The 18,686-nt window shown below is 40.5% G+C and overlaps 2 protein-coding genes across 2 annotated transcripts; one reads left to right on the top strand and one right to left on the bottom strand.

The window, feature by feature from the left end:
* Positions 1-376: 376 nt before the first annotated feature.
* prf1.5 (perforin 1.5) lies at positions 377-3,778 on the top strand. Its single transcript, XM_051421474.1, has 5 exons — positions 377-782; positions 1,142-1,417; positions 1,612-1,883; positions 2,481-2,622; positions 2,746-3,778. The coding sequence occupies exons 2-5, from the start codon at positions 1,148-1,150 to the stop codon at positions 3,631-3,633; spliced, it is 1,572 nt and encodes a 523-aa protein (XP_051277434.1). The 5' UTR covers positions 377-782; positions 1,142-1,147; the 3' UTR covers positions 3,634-3,778.
* A 487-nt stretch (positions 3,779-4,265) lies between these two features.
* smarcad1a (SWI/SNF-related, matrix-associated actin-dependent regulator of chromatin, subfamily a, containing DEAD/H box 1 a) lies at positions 4,266-18,026 on the bottom strand. Its single transcript, XM_051421448.1, has 23 exons — positions 17,565-18,026; positions 16,498-16,636; positions 16,280-16,406; positions 16,068-16,137; positions 15,640-15,734; positions 15,058-15,159; positions 14,304-14,382; positions 13,510-14,195; positions 12,763-12,959; positions 11,295-11,385; positions 10,870-10,969; positions 10,589-10,648; positions 9,603-9,678; positions 9,205-9,340; positions 8,909-9,040; positions 8,444-8,539; positions 7,994-8,111; positions 7,781-7,896; positions 7,117-7,305; positions 6,915-7,033; positions 6,377-6,559; positions 6,022-6,131; positions 4,266-5,399 (listed from the first exon to the last, which is right to left on the bottom strand). Exons 1-23 carry the CDS (start codon positions 17,668-17,670, stop codon positions 5,338-5,340), a joined length of 3,189 nt encoding a protein of 1,062 aa, XP_051277408.1. The 5' UTR covers positions 17,671-18,026; the 3' UTR covers positions 4,266-5,337.
* Positions 18,027-18,686: the final 660 nt, after the last annotated feature.

Below are 18,686 nucleotides of genomic sequence, written 5' to 3'. Positions count from 1 at the left end.
AGTGCAGAGAGACCTTACAGAGAAAACCACCAACATTCCACCCACATCCATAAATAGACAATGGCAAAGCTGACCTCATGGTGTTGGTAAGGTTATCAGTGCACAGACAGGCCGGCTCAGACGTTGTACAAAAACAGTCACTCCAACAGACATACACACACGTACTGTACACTCACATGCACGTACATACACATACGTCTAGCCATTTCCCGTAAAGAAGGCTCATATTAACGTGCATCTTTCCTCTTATGACTATACAAGACTCTCCCTCCCCCACACGTGCACACACATACACAGCTGTGAGGGATTCATAGAGCTGGGTCAGGAATATGAAAACAAACCCACTCATGCTGAGGAAATTGTTAAAGCCTTGGGGGAGAGAGAGAGAGAGCGAGAGAGCGAGAGAGAGAGAGAGAGAGAGAGAGAGAGAGACACAGCCCTGAAGCAGAGGAACTCCCTCCTTGGTCTTTTTCATAAGGCGGAGGACAGACAAAAGAGTGCACCCAGCAGGCTCTCAGTGCAGTTCGCCAGCAAAGCCAAAGCTCTCTCAGCCGTGATTTCATTTCCAGCAGGATCAAGGGTTTCCGTTTGCAGTTCATCGTTTACAGTGAGCTGTGTCATCGATGGAGTTAGCAAAGAGAGGGAGGCACAACAAATGTGTTTTTCCTGGCTGGTAAAATCTGGGCAGGGATTTTAGAAGGCAAAAGGAAGCTACAGACTAACAACTCCTGAAAGCAGACGAAGACACAATCTGAAGGACGATAAATAAAATACAGTCCAAGGTAAGTGTTTTATCCTGTGTCTGTCAGCTGTGCACGTTTTTGGAGATGACACAACATCTGTGGCAGGATTACTCTAGTTTTTAAAGCAGAGAGGATTAGAAGCTTATCTGCATATACTGTGTAACAGACATAATTCATCTTCAATTATTAAATAGTTTGCTACCAGCAGCAACCCTGCAGTCTTCTCACCGGTAAACCTGTGGTTGTTTTAACTATAAGACAAATAATGTAACTGCCTACAGTGGGCTTCATATCAGACACTCATTTCATGTTAAAGGGAGTATTTCATAGCAAAGAAGTAGTCATTAAAACAGGCTTTACTGACTACATGCTCACCCTCTGTGTGTTTTTACATTTAGGTAACCATGCAAGCTGGAAGAGGCCGATGGAGCAACTTTGTCCGGTTTATATTGGCTTTACTGGTCATGTTGGAGGTCTGCCGGGTCCGCGGCTGTCGGATTGGCTCAGGGTCAGAGTGTGAGAAAGCCCCTTTCGTCCCGGGCCACAACCTGGCAGGGGAGGGTTTTGATGTGGTGCGGATGCGTCGAACAGGGGCATATGTCATCAATGTCAAAGGTCATCTGGCTGATAACCGCACATGTACACTGTGTCCAAACCGCTTCCAGAAAGGACAGGTGAAAACACTTTTCCACGGTGTCTTCGATCAGACTAAATTCTCTTCACTTTATAGCATCCAAACAACTTTTTCTCCCTCTTGCCCCTCCTGCCCTGTGTTTTTCCACTATCCGTTCTATTCAACGTTTCCCCTGACTATTTTTTCCGCCCACCTGCATCCCACTCTACATCCTGCAATTTCTCTCCTCCTCAGATTCAGAGGCTCCCAGCTGCAGTGCTCGACTGGCGTCCCTTCAGCCGCTGCAGCAAGCAGCTGTCTAGTGCCCTCCACCACTCTGTGGACTCCTTGCTGCGCAGCTCCAGCTCCCTGGTTAACAACAACTGGGACCTGGGTTTGAGTTTAGACAATATTGGCAAGGCAGTGCTGGGAGGAAGCCGCTCAGACTTGGCAAAGTTTGCCCGTTCACAGCACAGCGTGGACAAGGCCACTTTTGCCATCCATGAAATCAGTTGCACGTACTACAGGTAAAGAGGAGGGGGGTGGTAGAAATGGTGCTTTGTATTTTGCTGGTTGATGTGGCATTACTGGGATTATCAAATTAGTAAGATGATATTCAGCACTAAAAGTATGTTCTTACGATGAGGGGACTGAGTACAACTAAGTATTGTTACATCTAGATCCACAGTAGAGAATGCGAGGAATTCTTTTTTTTTTGTTTGTTTGTTTAGATAAGTATGGCTTAATATGACAGTTGCAAAATTAACATTAAACATACAGAGTCATTTCTGTCTGCAGATCCGAGCTCATAGTTGTTTTCCTACATGTAAAAGGCAAATGTACTGTTAGCATATATTGGTTACAGCTTAAAATAGATTAAAATGATAACTTAGATGATGACTTGCCGATGTTTCTTAGTTTGTGAGAAAAGTAAGTCAGTCATTTAAGGAAAAGGCTTAATTACAAATAAATGGTACGCAAGAAACCTTTTCTTTGCAAAGTTACGACAGCTTGAGGTGACACCTTACGGTGAACTCAACTGTTTATTGTTGGTTCCATAAGAGTCAATATTATATTCTCACTGTGTTATGGTCGAACTCCACATGCCTGTTGTTTTTTTTCAGCTACAGGCTGGCGGATCATCCCCAGCTGAGTGCAGAGTTCACGAAGCATCTAAAGAGACTCCCACTGAGCTTAAACACAAGCCAGGACCGAGCCATATATAGACGGCTGATAGACACCTATGGAACACACTACATACACCAGGTCAGGTGGTTGATGCAGTGCACTCTCTTTTTTGATTATAGTAGGTTTTAATGCTGAAGATGGGGAGGGGGGATGAACCTTGTTACAAAACAGCCTCTTTCTAATTACTTGTTTGCCTCGTAGGTCCAACTTGGTGGTAAGGTGAGGCGAATCACTGCCTTCAGGACCTGCCTGGCCACACTGAAGGGCTTCACTGAGTCCGAGGTCAAAAACTGCCTGAATGCTGAACTCCGAATGGCTCTCGGTTTCCTCCCCGCCAATGCGTCCTTCTCCAATAAGTGTGACAACCTCCGGAAGGGTAACATGAGCATGGGCTTCTACCAAGGCTTCATGACCCATAAGATTGAGGTAACAGGGGGGGAGAAGTACTTCCCCGACATCCTCTACCAGCAGGACCCATCCGAAGCGTACCACAGCTGGATGAGCAGCCTCCATGACAACCCTGATGTGGTCTCTTACGCCATCTTCCCCCTGCATAATCTTGTGGAGGACTCACAGACCAGTGCTAATCTGAGAAGCATTGTCACAGAGTACATTAAAGAGAACCAGCTGAAGGAAGACGAGTTTGGTTTCAAGAACTGCTCCCCGGCTCCCAACCTGGACCATCACTGCTGTCCCCTACGGGCTGGCAGAGGAACTCTCAGCCTGGTCATCCACAGAGCTGCAGGTCTGAAGGCAGACACTTTCACAAAAACAGACGCCTACGTGAAGATCTTCTACAACGGCATGTACGAGGAGACGGAGACGGTGATGGATGACAATGACCCAGTGTGGAACGCAACATATGACTTTGGATCAGTGGAACTGGGTCAGGAGTTGAGGTTTGAGGTGTGGGATAGAGATGTGATTTACAATGACGTAGCAGGCAAATGCATCGTCTTTCCTGAGCGGGGAACTCGCTCTCTAAGCTGTCAGCTGAGCAAAGGAGTTCTCTACTTCACCTACACTATTAAATGTGACGCTCACTTGACAGGCTTCAGGTGTGGACGATACTCCCCCAATGCAGAGTAGAGTATTAGATTACATTATGTGTTGATACAGAATTTAGTATTTTCTTGATAAATTTTTTTATTGTGTTATTTCCCTTGCCCTCTCAAGGGTGTTGGAGAAACTACGGTGGTTGTAAAACTTGCAAATAAAGTTTTTTTTAAATGTCTTGTAATGTCTCAGCATTAGCTATATATCCATTGTATATACCAAAATAAAGGGATTTTGAACTGGGACATTAACTGTTATATGCCATCCTGGGCTGCTTTAAGTCTGATGCACTGACATATCAGTAAAGCAGCTATAAGGGCTACACACACACTCCCTATTGACTCCCTGTCAAGCTTACTCACTTTGCTGAAGTGGCTTTTGTATGTTATATACACACATTGGTTCTTTCAGAACAATTAGATCAAGTATAATTAATTTCATATCTTCCAGTCTCTAGATCGAAACACACTTATTTTTTTTTTATTCAATTTTACATAATTGTTAGACCTCTTTTTAAATCAAGATGTTTGGTGAAACCTGGTGTTAGAAAAGTGCAAGTCTTTGGCAGCACATAAATAATTCATACCCCATTGGAAAACAATTTAGGTAACTTTCTTACTGGCAGCTCCCCCTGCCGAATCGCTGTACGCATGGCCACACAAGCATTTATTCCAATTTTTATTATTCATTTCAAACAGGAACCTTAAAAACATACAAATGACTTTCATAAAAGCTTTTACAGTAACACTTGTACACTCACAACACATTAGCCACTTATACAGTACATGAATGCAGCAGCTACTTCCTCAAATCGCTTGCCTTAAGATATTAAAGGAGTAGAAGAAATCAATTCAAGCACCATATTTATTAAAGACATTCTATTTTATATTTTTATTTTTCTAGTTTTACACACTAGAAAATATGGAGTATTTATGTATGAAATGCATTGAATACACTCACACGACCATTTATCTTCAGTCAAAAAAGGCCAATCAGTCTGCCATTGCCAAAAAATTGTCTTAAAATATAACTAAACACATTACACTTACAGTGACAGAGTACAATTTTCCAGATAGTTGGCAAAATAAATGTGAATACCATCATTATAAGTATAGTTTTTAATGTTACTGTGAATCACAGCAGCTAAAAATATTTGATGTAAACTCATTGGAAATACAAACTGACAAAATGTAACACTGTATGAAGTATGGCAAAAAAAGAAAAAGAAATGTGTGCACCACCTCTCTGGGTCGGTAAGCACAATTTCCCTACTAGATTTGGAATATTTAATCTATCAAAGACCGCCAGTAAGCATACTGTCCCTTACCAGCATACAATACATTTTTGAATGTGAATAATAACTACATGGGTTATGTGAACTTAACATTCGATGGTGCAGTCCAACACATGCTGCATTCCTGATGGTGTGGTATAAACTGCTTAACACCTTTTTCTTCCAAGTTTCTAAAGCTTGGGACCCTTGTATATTATGGTCTCAAGATGGTCTCAAAAACTGTGTGCATGTAAAAAATATTGTTTTTAGGCACAGCTACCCTGCTACACAGTAAATCAGATCTCAATATCAGAACTTTTTTTCATGGCAGCGTATGGTTCTCAGTAGTTTTCCAGTATAGACACATAAGTGCATGTTCAGTCGAAACACTCAAGTCTGCCCAGAATCACAGGTATGCCATCAAAAACATATTTGTGCAGTCTCAAGTTTCATGTGTTTGTGTATCACAGTCCCAGTGAGGCTTTGAGCAAAGATGCCATATCTTCAGGTATGGTCCCCTCACCACCTAAAGAACAAATTAACCATTTTTTAAAATTTGTAAGTAATTCAGAAGTTAGCTATCATTTACCTAAAATTGTAATTTGTTTCTCCACATTGTAATTTTACTATCGTTATTTCTGTATACACAACATCCATTGCACGTGTGTCTGTCCTGAAAGAAGCATTTCCCCTTTCTTGTGTACTCCTGATATTATTTAACCCAGGAATTTTACTGTATGTACAAGTTGAACTGTTTGATCAACTATCTTCAATATTACACTGTTCTATACTTTTAGCTTTTATTTAAGAGACTTTCACCAACAAATACTTGTTTAGGGTAAATATTTAACTACTGCTATCTCTGCAGGGTTCAGGATGTAGCAGAGCAGTGCTGGAATTTTCTTGACCTCTTTCCTTACTGATGAACTCCTTGTCATTGATTTGTTAAAGTCTTTCAAAAGGCGGTTATGTGAGGTATAACTAAAAAAAACACAAAGACAAGATTGCCAGGAAAAAATGCACTGCTATATCTCAGGCACTACCTAAAGTTGTCTAGTTTAAATGATTTAGTTTGCAAAGTAAAATTAAATGTAATGTATTCATTACAGAGATGTGTGTATGTAATGTATGTGAAGACATTATCTTACCCCGTTCAGCAGCAGTCATGTCCTGCTCCAGCTTTAGTTTCTTCTGGCCCAGCTGCAGTATGCAGTCCTCTATGCTGTCCTTACTGATCAGCTTAATCACCTGTACAGTCCTGACAAACAGTGAGGTCCATTATCCACTACAGTGAATCAATACATTGAGCACAGTTCTGAAGGGGAACATTTTCACCTGAGGAAGTTCTGTAACTGCAATCAATACCTAATTAATCACATCAGAATCTGCATGCATATAAAACAAAGGCTTTCTGTCAAATTGCTCACATAAGACGGGTGGAAATCAAATTATAAGACTCAAAACTCATCCGGCAAGGTGTATTATCTACAGATTCCATCTTACTTGGTCTGGCCTACACGGTGACATCTGTCCTCTGCCTGTTTGTCATTGTAGGGATTACAGTCGATGTCATGCAGGATGACAACATTAGCTGAGGTAAGGTTGATGCCCAGGCCACCAGCACGCGTCGATAACAGGAACACAAATATGTCAGGATCCGTGTTGAACTCATCGATCAACACAATCCTGCAGGACAAGGACAAGGATATCATTTTAGACATTACATGACGCAATTTATAATACGTTGATGAAGTTGAATACCAAACATTGCTTCCATTTCCCTCAATTTAATACCATCATTTTTTTAAATCCTCAATTAACAGCTAGAATAACAGGTGTGCTAGCATTGTTGAATCATTTCAGCATCAAAATAGCAATATACTCATGAAATAGCCCCACTGCAAAGGATGCAGTATAATAAGAAAAAATAAGTTGTTTGCAGAAGAGATGACTTTATTACAAGATTTTGAATTAATAACATTGAATGCTTCCTGATTCTGCCTACAATTGATCTGACTTCAATGTACTGTACCACTCTGACCTCTCAGCTATGGGTGTGGATCCATCCAGCCTGACGTAACGATGCTTAAGATGTTTCAGCAGCACTTCCACAATGTCCAGCATCATGGTGAACTGACTGAATAATACCACTCGGTCTCCCTGCAGGATTAAAGAGAAAAACTTATGCTACATGGCAGACATCTGTGTCCTACATGTACCACGCTTTGCACATTTGTACATACCTTGTTTTTAATTGAGGCCAGCAGCTCTGTAAGGTGGTGGAACTTCCCAGAGTCAAGTAGGAGATTGGTTTCAAGCTGGTAGGAGCTGATGGTGGAGTACTGCTGGCAGAGACGATGCAGCTCAAAGTCTGACATCACTTCCATGTCCTCCTGAATCAGAGCAGCATCTGCATCAAAGTGAGTTGGCTCCTGTGGAGGGAGAGAAACAGCACAAAAATGTTACAGTGGAAAGAATTAAAGAAGGGAGATTAGGGTAGAATAACAAACAAATGAAAGATTGAGTAATTCAGATTACACACACTGAAAATATAATACAGTGCTAACCAGAGGTGAGCCACATGTCTTGGACTTGAGTCACACATTTTATGACTTAGATAAATATACAGAAAACTTGCAAATTAACTGGGACTTCAACACACCAGTGACTCGTGGCTTCACTTGGACTTTTGACTTGAAAATACTTCATTTCCTGAATCAATTAAACGTTAACGCTATTTATTCCCATCCGACAGCATCCAATCAAGTTGCAGGAGCCATTAAGAACTAATGTTAAGCTAACAGCTAAGCCTCACAGCACAACTCAGAGACAGATTCTTGATAAAAGACTTCAGATGCAAAAAACACAGAGACAAAGACAAACAGCTTGTCAGGGAGTAAGACTGACCTTGAGCATGAGTCTGCTCATGGCTTTGAGCTTTTCTGTGGTGTAGTACTGCCTATGAAGCAGAGGGTGGTTGGCCATCTTCCTCAACTGCATCATCACATTACACAACTCGCGTTCTGCAGAGAAAAGGCATGAGGGGAATTATTAACCACACAATAATTCCTGTTATTTGAACAAAATAACATCATGATCCACGCAGTAAATCAGGCTTACTCTCGCCATTGGTGGACTTCTTGAGTTTTTTTAAGAGGTTCTGGTAGAGAACCTGCTGTTTCTCACTCATTGAGCATGACTCTACTTTCTCTTCCTTGGCTGGCAGCTGCTTGAGGACCTGGAAAAAGGAAAGACCATTAGTTATTCACAATACTTACAAAGGTTTTAACTATGATTACTCACATTATGGCGCAATGAATACAAATAGCAGAATACTGACATACGTTTTTATATTTAATATAGATGCCTTAAATCTTCTGCTTGAATGAAAATGTTCACTGGATACTATCACAGTTTGTAATATAGGTGGATGCAGGGCAACCAATTAGAACAGTGACTGAAAATGTCAATCTGATTGATCATTTTATACCAGATTTCCCTACAAAACACACTTTACATATACATAATGTTTACACGTTACAAATGAGTAACTTTGCCAGATCAACTCACCTCGCTCTTGACTCTTCGGAGGATAAAAGGTTTCATGATGAGTTTGGCCTGAGAAATACGGTCCCTCTCAAAGAGGCTTTGCTCCTCATGGGATTTCTGACACACAACATACAACATTTAATAAATTAATAAATAATTTTAATAAACAAATAAAAACTATTATTTTTCTGGGCTGGTTATATTGTTGACATTTCTCTTGTTTTTAAATTCTTATAAAACAAATACTTTCATTAGACAGTGGTGGGTACCACTGAGTACCAGGATTGTTGCTGTAATCTGAGCTGTGATTCAAAATTTCAAATCCAAGCTTTTATACCAGAAAACCTGACTGATTATAAGTAATCACTGAATCAGGACAGAAGATAAAAAGGAAGAGGACAGGTTTGCATTTCTAAGTGGTGTGCATGCAGTTATTTGGTACCATCCGTCCAAACAAACTGAGCTAACAGTGTAACACACACTTACCATAGAAAACATTTTGGAGAGCTGTGTAGTGGAGCTGGAGAACATAGAGGGCATGATGAAGTTCAGGAGAGACATCAGCTCTAATAGGTTGTTTTGTAAGGGAGTTCCTGTCAGCAGCAAGCGATGCTCTGCCTACACAGAAAGAGAGAGAAACACATATTGTAAACTGTTATGTGCAATATTTGTGGATGTAAAGGATAGAAAGATAAAGAATTCTGCTGATGTGTATGAAGCTACACCAGACATTAGGGGATGACAGTGGTAGAAACTACATTACAAAATGTCAGCAAACTAACGTTAATAGCCATCAGGTGACGGTAGCGCAGAGAGTTCATATTCTTCAGCATGTGACCTTCATCAAAAATGGCATACTTCAGACGCAGTTTACGGAAAAGGCTGCGGTCATTATCGTTTCCTATGGCCAAGTTGTACCTGTAAAACAAGTCAAACACAAGCAAAACAGAATAAAACAAAAAGGACTCATTCACTTTGTGTTTAACTGTGAGTGACAAGTTGCTTGGAGCATTGCTTTAGTCTTCCAGTAGCACCGTAACTGTAATAATCTGTCAAATGTGATGAAGGGTGTGTGTGTGTGTGTGTGTGTGTGTGTGTGTGTGTGTGTGTGTGTGTGTGTGTGTGTGCGTGTGTGCGTGTGTGTGTGCGCGCGTGTGTGTGCGCGTGTGTGTGCGCTTACGTGGTCACAATGACGTTGAACTCAACATCTTCATTGAGGATGTCGTGTCTGAGGTAGCGGCGGTCCTCTATAGATCCTGTACAGAACATAAGGGTATACTTATACTTAACTTTGGAAAGATCCAGAATAAAGCCCTGTACAGATCAAAATGCAATCATTCATTAAAAAGGGATTCACTGTGTCACAGTAGGTTCATACTGTGAAGGAATGTTCCTTCTTTACATTAGACTGAAGTGGTATAGTGCTTCCCATGCCACTGTAAGGTCATCTACAAAGGTCACAGCCTGTGCCTCTTCCTAGTAAAACTCTGCACTTTCTCTCTGACTGTTTGGCTGACTAGACTATGAAGAGCAGCTGATAAGGTTGAATCCTGAGCACTCAGCGTATCATAATTTCACTTTGTTATAGAAGCCCAAGGTTAAGATAAATCTAACAGACAGAATGTCTCCTTCCTGCATTTTGTGTGACTCTGGGTGACATGGTTAAGAGTAAGTTAGGTGAGCTTAGAACATGTTTTAAACCATTAACTAATAGGATCCTCACGCGTGTTCAGAGATAAGATATGGGAAGGTTCTCTAAGGAATACAGTTTAGGTTAAATATCCATCATGTATGCACAGCCTTCAGAATTGGGTTGGCACTGCACTGTGCTTAAAAGAAGAAAAAAATTCTGATGTGTAAGCCATCCAAGTCTTTTAAAATGTGAGCGATTCATCTTCAAATATTTCCATCACACCAACAATGAACAATGAAATAAATACATTTAAACTGGACTTTCTGTTTGTGTTCCATCTTCTACCTATACACAATAACACTGCAGCTTCTTGCTGGGTTTTGCTACAGTGCTGTTATTGGTCTGAACATGGGCTAAGACAGTTCTCTTCAGCTGTCTCTGTACACGTTTGATCACAGTGCACACTTAAGGTTGTCAGATCAGTTGTATGTATCCCATAAGGAAGAAAACATGAAGAGATTCATGAGTCTTACCGTAATAGACTAGAACTTTGAGGCTTGGACTCCACAGCTTCAGCTCTCTGACCCAGTTGTCTACAAGATGGAGAGAATGAAATCAGCATAAATCACTGATAAATAATAATAAAGTTAGTTTCTTCCCCACAAAGGGCTTTTCAAATGTAACAGCGGATGTCAAACGTAAACATGGACAAACAACACTATACGCTGTTATGCTCAATAATTATTTAAGTGTTGGTGGTTTGATTACATAATATGAAGCAAGGTAGCAAAAGTGTGTTTGTGGAGATCATTACCCAGTGTGGAGGATGGCACAGTGATGAGGTGAGGACCTTCTATTCCATTCTGATATAGCTCAGACAGAAACGCTATAGCCTGGATGGTTTTCCCCAAACCCTGGGAGAGAGAGTGAAGGAGAAAGAGGGAGAGAGATACAGAGTCAGACAAACACAAAGACATAAATAAAGAGCCAGGTGGACAGACAAAGAAGATATTTGAACACCTGTGTTTCGTATCACAAACAGCAAACATCCTGACACACTTTAATAGAACTAAAGCTTGGAGTTAAACAAGCTGTAAGCGCATTCTGTCCTGCTTGGCTTATTAAATATTTATGTGTAGCATCTTTTGTTCATTTTGACTTTGGGCATGTGATCAACACCTTACAAATGTTAGAAGTGCACTCTGTTACTTCCCATAGGCCGCAGTCTGGGTGCCTTACCATTTCATCAGCGAGGATACCGCTCAGTTTGTGCTCATGCAGAAGCAGCAGCCACTTTAGACCAATCAGCTGATAGGGTTTCAGCTGGAATCTGAAAGACAATAAATAACAGATGAGATGAATTGGAGCGCTCATTTTTATGAAAACACAAACTCTAAGTCACAGATAGGTCCTAACACATAATTTATGGAAACCAAAATGCAAAACCATTGTCATCCTTGTAACATCAATGAAACTGTCACAAGTCTTCTACGTTGACCCTCTCAGAGAGGTATTTAGAAAGGCATACCACAGTTGTATTTGTAGATAAAGTGATGGATGAAAAAAGTGTATTTGTTTTTGTTTATGCAAAAAAACAGTGTTGTAATTGCTTTAATAGTCAAGTGTAAATTAGTACATGTTACAGTACCTTCTCTGACTCTATCCACCACCCTTATGTAGAAAAATAATATGTATATATATATTTTTTTTTCTTTATCTTCAAAGAATACACTATAATCTGCTGTAAAGTTCAGTTTTACACAGAAATATATCATCTTTAATCTGGTCATCTGAATGCACCCTTTGACAATAGTAATAGTAACAGCTGTCTGGACTGTCAAACACAGAGATGCGTAACGTTTGGTTAGGCTGAAGCGCCAAGTGTGCACTTGTGACCATCAACTGCACCGTTAAGATGAATAATGAGGATTACCTACTCTGCATATGAACATAGTGGAATGGAGAACGAGTGAATGTGCGACGTTAGTGTGAATGCGTGTCTATGTGGGTGCGTATCTATGGCAGTTTGTTTGCTACCTACAGTCAGTGACAACGGCACATTTGATTAAGGGTTTATCCTATGAAACAGAAAGTAACAGAGTTGTTAAAAAGAAAGGAAGTGTTTGCAAGAATCTAACTCTTGCTGCAAATGCTTGAGGCTGCCTTGAAGGATAAATAATCAACCTGTACCACGCGGGGATAGCATTTGGATTGACATCTCCTCTCAAGCTTGACATCTTTGTGCTCAGGGCTCAGTTACAAGGCTACAAGTTTTTTCATAAACTTTTTGTTTGATTTGTGCATTGCAGAGTTAGTCACGCCATACAACTGAGCAAACGGTCTGGCTTTCAACAACAATGTGTCCCCCCACTGTGAGCGCATCTCTTGGTGGATTATCACTGTTTGATTCTATGACTTTGTACACACACTGCATGGAAAGACGGGCTCTCTCTTAAACTTATTTCAACACATCTGTGTACATTTGACTTTACATGTTGAGAATGAAAGCAAAGCAGACACCTAACACCAACACTGGTGAACAAATACTTGACCCAGGAATCATTAAGGCACTTACATGAACATGTAACAGAAAAATCTGCAGAGACCGCCATGATTTTTAAACACAACTGAGCATATAATGATTACACCAGATTTTTTAATATTATTTTCTAAATTAACAATATGTGTATATGTGCATTTTACTCACTGGCTGTTGAGTATGTGGGGCTGTTTCATTGTCCCTGTACCCTTCTCCATCACCTCAGTGACCTGCTTGACCATTTTTGAGGAAATGGTCTCGCATTTGGACATGAGCCCCAGGACAACCTTCCGCTCTTTGAGGACGACTCTGGAGCCCAGCAGTAAGTCCTCAGACAGTCCATTGTCCTTATGGAAGACATCAACCTGAAGAGGAAAGAACCTACTGTTATGTTGTTCATATATGTATGATCAGAGCAAATACATGACTCTGCATGGGTTCAAGCCCATCTTGAGGAACACCTTATAAAACCAACCATATAATAAAAAGGTGCTAACAACACTACCTTATTGTTGACTTTAGTATATACAAATATTCAATATTTCACTACCCTATTATTGCAACATGACATTGCTGTTAATATTTATGCTTTGTTGACAGGTGTTTGGAAACTGATTACAGAGTTATTGAGACATGTCAGGAGGTAAAGAGTTCTGCTATTCAACAGATTTTAAGGGAATGTCTCAACACAGAAGACTTGGTGTAGTGCACACAAAAAGTAAATAGGGTGTGAATGAAATTTAACAGGTCACAAAGTCATTTTCCAGGTGTTCAGCAGGATGATTTCAGACTGACTGTTTTTACAACTTCTCCCATTGATAACTTGTGCAAACTGTTTTATATGACATAAAGGAATCACCTGCATTATGTCTATTTGTTGAAAAACACACTCTCTCTCCTCACTCACTCACTCACCAGGCTTTCCCAGCTATCAAAGGGTCTCAGTTCCACAATCTTCTGGGCCTTTTTAACCGAGCACCCAGAGATCAGTGACAGCTCATCTATCGACGCATTCTGGAAAAATTTGATGATCTCTTTCTTCAGTTCTGTCATTCCACCTTTAGAGTCCAGCTCATCGTCAGAGTTCTCAAACTCACTGCTAACAGTGTCCTCTTCATCGTCATTTTCTCCCTCAGAACTGACATGTTCATCTGCGGCACGCGCCTTCCTCTTGCTCTCTGCTGCCTGCTTCTTGGCTATACTGGTCCCACTGGCAAACTTGGACAGCATCTGAGCAGTAGAGGAAGAGGAGGACGGCTTCAGGGAGGAAGAGGTAGTTGTTTTCTTGACAGAGGAGGATGAGGATACTGGATCAGGACTTTTTATAAGCCATGAAGACAGAGTAAAAGGTCTACTTTTCTTATTGGAACCATCGCTGTCTTCTGAGTCAGAGTCTTCACTGTCCTTTGTAGCGTCTGTGTCTTCTCTACTCTCCTCTGTTTCACTATCATTTCTGTGGTCCTTATGGTCTCTCCTTTTTTTATTGTCTCCATGATCTTTGTGCTGCTTCAACTTTCTGTGGTCTCTGCTAGACTTGTCTTTGCTTTTCGATTTACTGGATTTCTTTTCTTCTGACTCAGGTGAGCTGAAGCTGGTATTATCTGACAACAGAAAAAAAGACAACTTGAGCTTGAATCAATATCAAAAGAACATTAAAGTTAAAAGTAAAAATAAACATGACGCCAGTGAAAAGAAGATTGTGTTTGCACCTGGGTCTGAAAACATTTGTAGAACCTGCAGGGCATCCTCAACATTCCAGTCGTGTTCCTGCAGCACCATCCGCAGCTCCTGCAACAAGACAGTCATAAGCAATGGGTCAGCCTATAATTTTTCTCATTGTGGTCTGGCATAGCTTTATAGTAATTTTCTAGAGTCAAGCATAATTTCAAGCAGCCATAAAACAGATGATAGACCTATTTAAAAAAAGGTCATGTTGATTGAAATTCATGAGGTTTGGATGTTTGGGTGAATCACACCTCAACAATGTATTCACTGACTAATTTAGTCACGCACAGTTGGTCAGACTATGATTGCAGTTCTTACAGATAACACACAAGAGAAAAAAAACAAAAACTTTACACCATTAAATGGAAACAGGAACCGTTTCCAAGATCTGAATTTGCTTCTGAGTTTTTTAAGCTGCAAGGAACAACTGAGGAGGTCATTAACTTGTGCAGTTCACAGCTGAGTTGGTCCAGAGTGACAGCTAGTTAGCACCCTAGCAGATACGATGATTGATCAGGTTTTCTCTTATGATTTTATCTGCGGGTAAACAATGACTGGTAGCTGTTGGCTAGCTTGGTAGTTCGGTTTTGCAGCAGTACTGCAGCAGCACTGTAAATAGATTTTGTTTTGCTTCTGCTTGAAATGATGAGGGGGTGAATCTGACTGGACTTAAAGTAATATCAATATGTAATGGCTTAATGTGTTATAGTCTGGGACAAAGTGTCTGCTTTTCTTCACCTCCTTATCCTGGTCAGGGAACTTCTTCTGCAGTCTTCTGACCATGGCTTCTTGCTTCTCCCAGCTTGGCTCATTCCTTTCATTATCTTCTTCATCAGAAACCTTTTGGTTTGAATACAAGAAAGGTAAATTCAAAGGTCACAGGGAACTATACTAACCTACTGAGATTTGCATTTGGCACTGAAAGGAAAGCCAAAACGGTCATATAGATTGTTTACATCATCACCATTAACAAACCATCAATATGATCACCTGTATGCAGAACGTGTGGCTTGTTTGTTGTGCATCAGCCATCATAACATTTTAATTAAATTTATTTTTCATCAATATTTGCAAACATGTATCTGTTATTTTCTATCCGTGTGGAAAAACATTTTTCAGGCATAATGAGCAACAAACTACTGTTTTTATGTAGTTCATTATGAGTGAAATGTCTGCAGTGTGCCAAAATGTTGGAGAGATGCAGCCGGGAGGTACAATTACTTAAAATGGCTTGAGTTGTATTTAAATTACAAGGATCTGGGAAATGTGTACATGTCAAACCATCAGTTTAAACCATGACAGTAACATTAGAAATCGTACCACTGAAGTCCTCCTCTTCTTGTTGGGTTGATCCTCACCACTCTGAGTAGAACTGCTGGATCCATCCTGTTTTCTCTTCCTGCCTTGGTCTGGGGCTGAGAAGACATGGCAGCCAGCGTTATGAAAAGTAGCCAACTGATGGGGAAAGTAGCCAGCTAGGCAGGTATAATTATTTCTGGTGTTATTTTTTACTGCACCTGTATGCCAGATTCAGTAAGAACTTGAATTTGCTTTCAGGCATTGAGAATGAGCCAATAATTGTTGATTATATTATAAACACACAAAAGAAATTGAACCTTTTCCTCCTTCTTTACTTTACAGGGTTTTAAAACAGATTATTTTTCTCCAACTACATACTAAACCTTCTTTATGCGATGTATTTCTCGTAGGACTGTCATTATGTTCTTACGCAAAAATTAATTATGTACCTTCTTTGTCACCAAACTTTGAAAGACAAACAGCTACAGCCCCATCCAGTGTGCTTGTGCTCCCAATGACCTGAAAATGGAATGAAAACAAGGTGCTTTGAACAAGGAAATTCAGGAGATTAAAAGGGATTGTTTCTTACGAACAGAGCCAAAAAAATATAGCTGGCTAATGTGTTCTGTGCTGCAAAGCCTCTGCTCTTTTTTCGACTCACCTCCAGTACCATCGTCCTCGTCAACTGAGGAAACATCTCCAGTAGTCTGCTCACTTTGTCCTCCAATTCGTTGTCCTCAGTATCTGTATCATGCGATTCCACATTTTTGGATGATTTACCTGTGGGGCTAGAAGAAACACAGCAAGACTGTAAAACACCACGATTCAGCAGGAAGGAGGGAAAAAAATTTAAATTTTGTCATTTTACTTTACACTTACTTGGATTTCCTGGTTAATGATATTTTGGTCTTTTTGTCAGAAAGGAGGTCCTCTTCGTCCAAGTCGATAGAAAGAACTTCCTCAAAAACTACTCCTCGTGCATGGGACTTTGGTGGGACTTTGACAGGTTTCATTTGAGCTGTAAAGCAATATGGTAACAACAAGTTAGCAGACACATTCACGGCAGTAACAGATGCATCCCCTTCATCTTGTCTTGTTCATTTGCAAAGTTTGCAGCAACTCTGCCTCACATGTTTAAGTATATCTTCATCATGATATACAGATACTGTAGGCTCGGCTTTCCTACTTCTTTAATCCAACTGTTCGTGTTACCAGCAAGGTGACAACAGTAGGAACAATTAAACCTGAGAATAATAGCCATGTCTTCACAAGTTATTATCAATTTTTTTTATTTTAGTGGGCACCTGCCTTCTCCAAAGCTGTCTGAAGGTAGAAATTAAAGACTGTGGATGTGTTAGGTATTCGCAGCATGCACCTTTAATGTTGATTTGTAGCCTGCTAGAAATGATGTTAGGGATCCAGGTCAGAAACTCTGATAGATTTAAGGATCATTTTTCAATTACTAGATTGGTACATGCCCCCTATATTTCACTTTTTGACATAACTTACTTGGACAATTGGGTGATATATTGATCTCATCCTATTGTTATATACGATGAGAGTAATTTTTTTTTCCTAGTCTGAAGAGTTGCAGAGTAGAATAACATTGTCTCATTGTGGAATAAGTCAATTTTAAAATACCTTCACATTATTGGTATTGAAACGCTGCCTTTAAAAAGGTACAGTGATATTACGCTTTATCAATATTGCCCAGCTACAACACAGGCACACTATCTTATAACAATAATAAAGATAATGCAAATTCAATGCAAATTTACATCAGAAACTGTACGAGCCTCCATTCTCACATAGGAAATAGTCACTCTGGCCTGCAGCAACTGGCAGCATGTTAAAGATAACCGTCTTATTTAACTCCTGCTAACAACAGTACGACTGACACATCTGGCTACCATCATTGTAACCTAGCTTTAACATCAGCTAGTTACCTGGCTTGTTCTCCTTCTCTGACTCTGGACTTTTGGAGCCGCTGTCCTCTCTCTTTGTTGTCGTCGCTGCCGTCTTGTCAAAACGAAAACGGTCTAGATTGAACATACTCTTTTTATGGTGTTTCGTGCCTGACAGGGGCAGCCCTTTGTCTCTTTGTAGTCGGCAGTATTTTCTCTATCCTGTCGCGCGAAGCACAACGTCCCTGTTAGCCAATGTGACAGCCTACCGTTAGCTAGCTAACTAAGCGTTAGCCTAGCAGCCATGGCAGCAGTCAAACGGAGGTTTTAAACCGTGTCACTGCTCTGTTTTCGAGCGCAGTAGTTTAAAACGTATCGTTTAATTAAACACTGATTTAGTATCAAAGACTGTTGTTTAAACCGGACTCCAGTTATGCTTGAAGTAACACGACTACAGCCGGTTTCCCGCGAACTCCAGCGGCCCTGGAGGATGCTGTGCCGGCTTCGTTCATTGGTCAGAGGAGGCGGTGGGCGGAAACTCACAACTGGGTCAAGATAATACACTGTCGTCTACTTCCGTTTCTGCTTAAGATTTAATTTTACAAACTGAATCGGGAACAGGGATAGAGGAATTGCGTGTACCAAGCCCAAGACACATGGGATTTACTTTGTGTATTCTAATATATGTGGTATTATGGTCTCATGGTGTTACAGTGTGGTAAATGGTGTAGGCCATTCCTGGGAATAAGAGTAAGAGGGGAACTATCTTGACAGTCGTTCCACCATCGCTTATGAAACCTGCAATGTGGTGATGTAAGAAAATACATTACTGTAAGCCAAAGAAAGGGTTGACCTACTAACCCCCGATGCAACCCCGTTACTTGTAGGCATGGATGACTCCCTGTATCCCGACAATATTTTCTGAGAGGAAGGTGCCCTCTTCAAAGAGAAGCCTCGGTGTTGTAGTAATGCCATTGTAAGCCACGCCCACTCTTTCCATGGGCAGATCACAATGTATTGTTTAATTATCATTTCATTTATTTGTGTGAAATATTTTCAGAAACTAACTAACAATGTCAATAACCCTCGAAATGCATGCTGGGTAAATGATACAATTCAGCCTTTGTTGGTGCAAGACAAAAAAGCTGCAGCTCAACAACAGGA

Source organism: Dicentrarchus labrax, unplaced genomic scaffold, assembly GCF_905237075.1.
Source record: "Dicentrarchus labrax unplaced genomic scaffold, dlabrax2021, whole genome shotgun sequence".
NCBI lineage: Eukaryota > Metazoa > Chordata > Actinopteri > Moronidae > Dicentrarchus > Dicentrarchus labrax.
The sequence above is the reverse complement of the archived record's forward strand: the minus strand, read 5'-3'. Positions and strand labels throughout refer to the sequence as shown.

Coding starts and splice junctions, on each gene's coding strand:
- prf1.5 (XM_051421474.1), top strand. CDS start 1,148: ATGCAAGCTGGAAGAGGCCGATGGAGCAACTTTGTCCGGTTTATATTG. Junction 1,884..2,480: donor ATCAGTTGCACGTACTACAG/GTAAAGAGGAGG, acceptor GTTTTTTTTCAG/CTACAGGCTGGCGGATCATC. Junction 2,623..2,745: donor GAACACACTACATACACCAG/GTCAGGTGGTTG, acceptor TTTGCCTCGTAG/GTCCAACTTGGTGGTAAGGT.
- smarcad1a (XM_051421448.1), bottom strand. CDS start 17,670: ATGTTCAATCTAGACCGTTTTCGTTTTGACAAGACGGCAGCGACGACA. Junction 15,735..16,067: donor AAAGTTTGGTGACAAAGAAG/GTACATAATTAA, acceptor ATGTCTTCTCAG/CCCCAGACCAAGGCAGGAAG. Junction 6,560..6,914: donor TCCACACCCATAGCTGAGAG/GTCAGAGTGGTA, acceptor CTTGTCCTGCAG/GATTGTGTTGATCGATGAGT.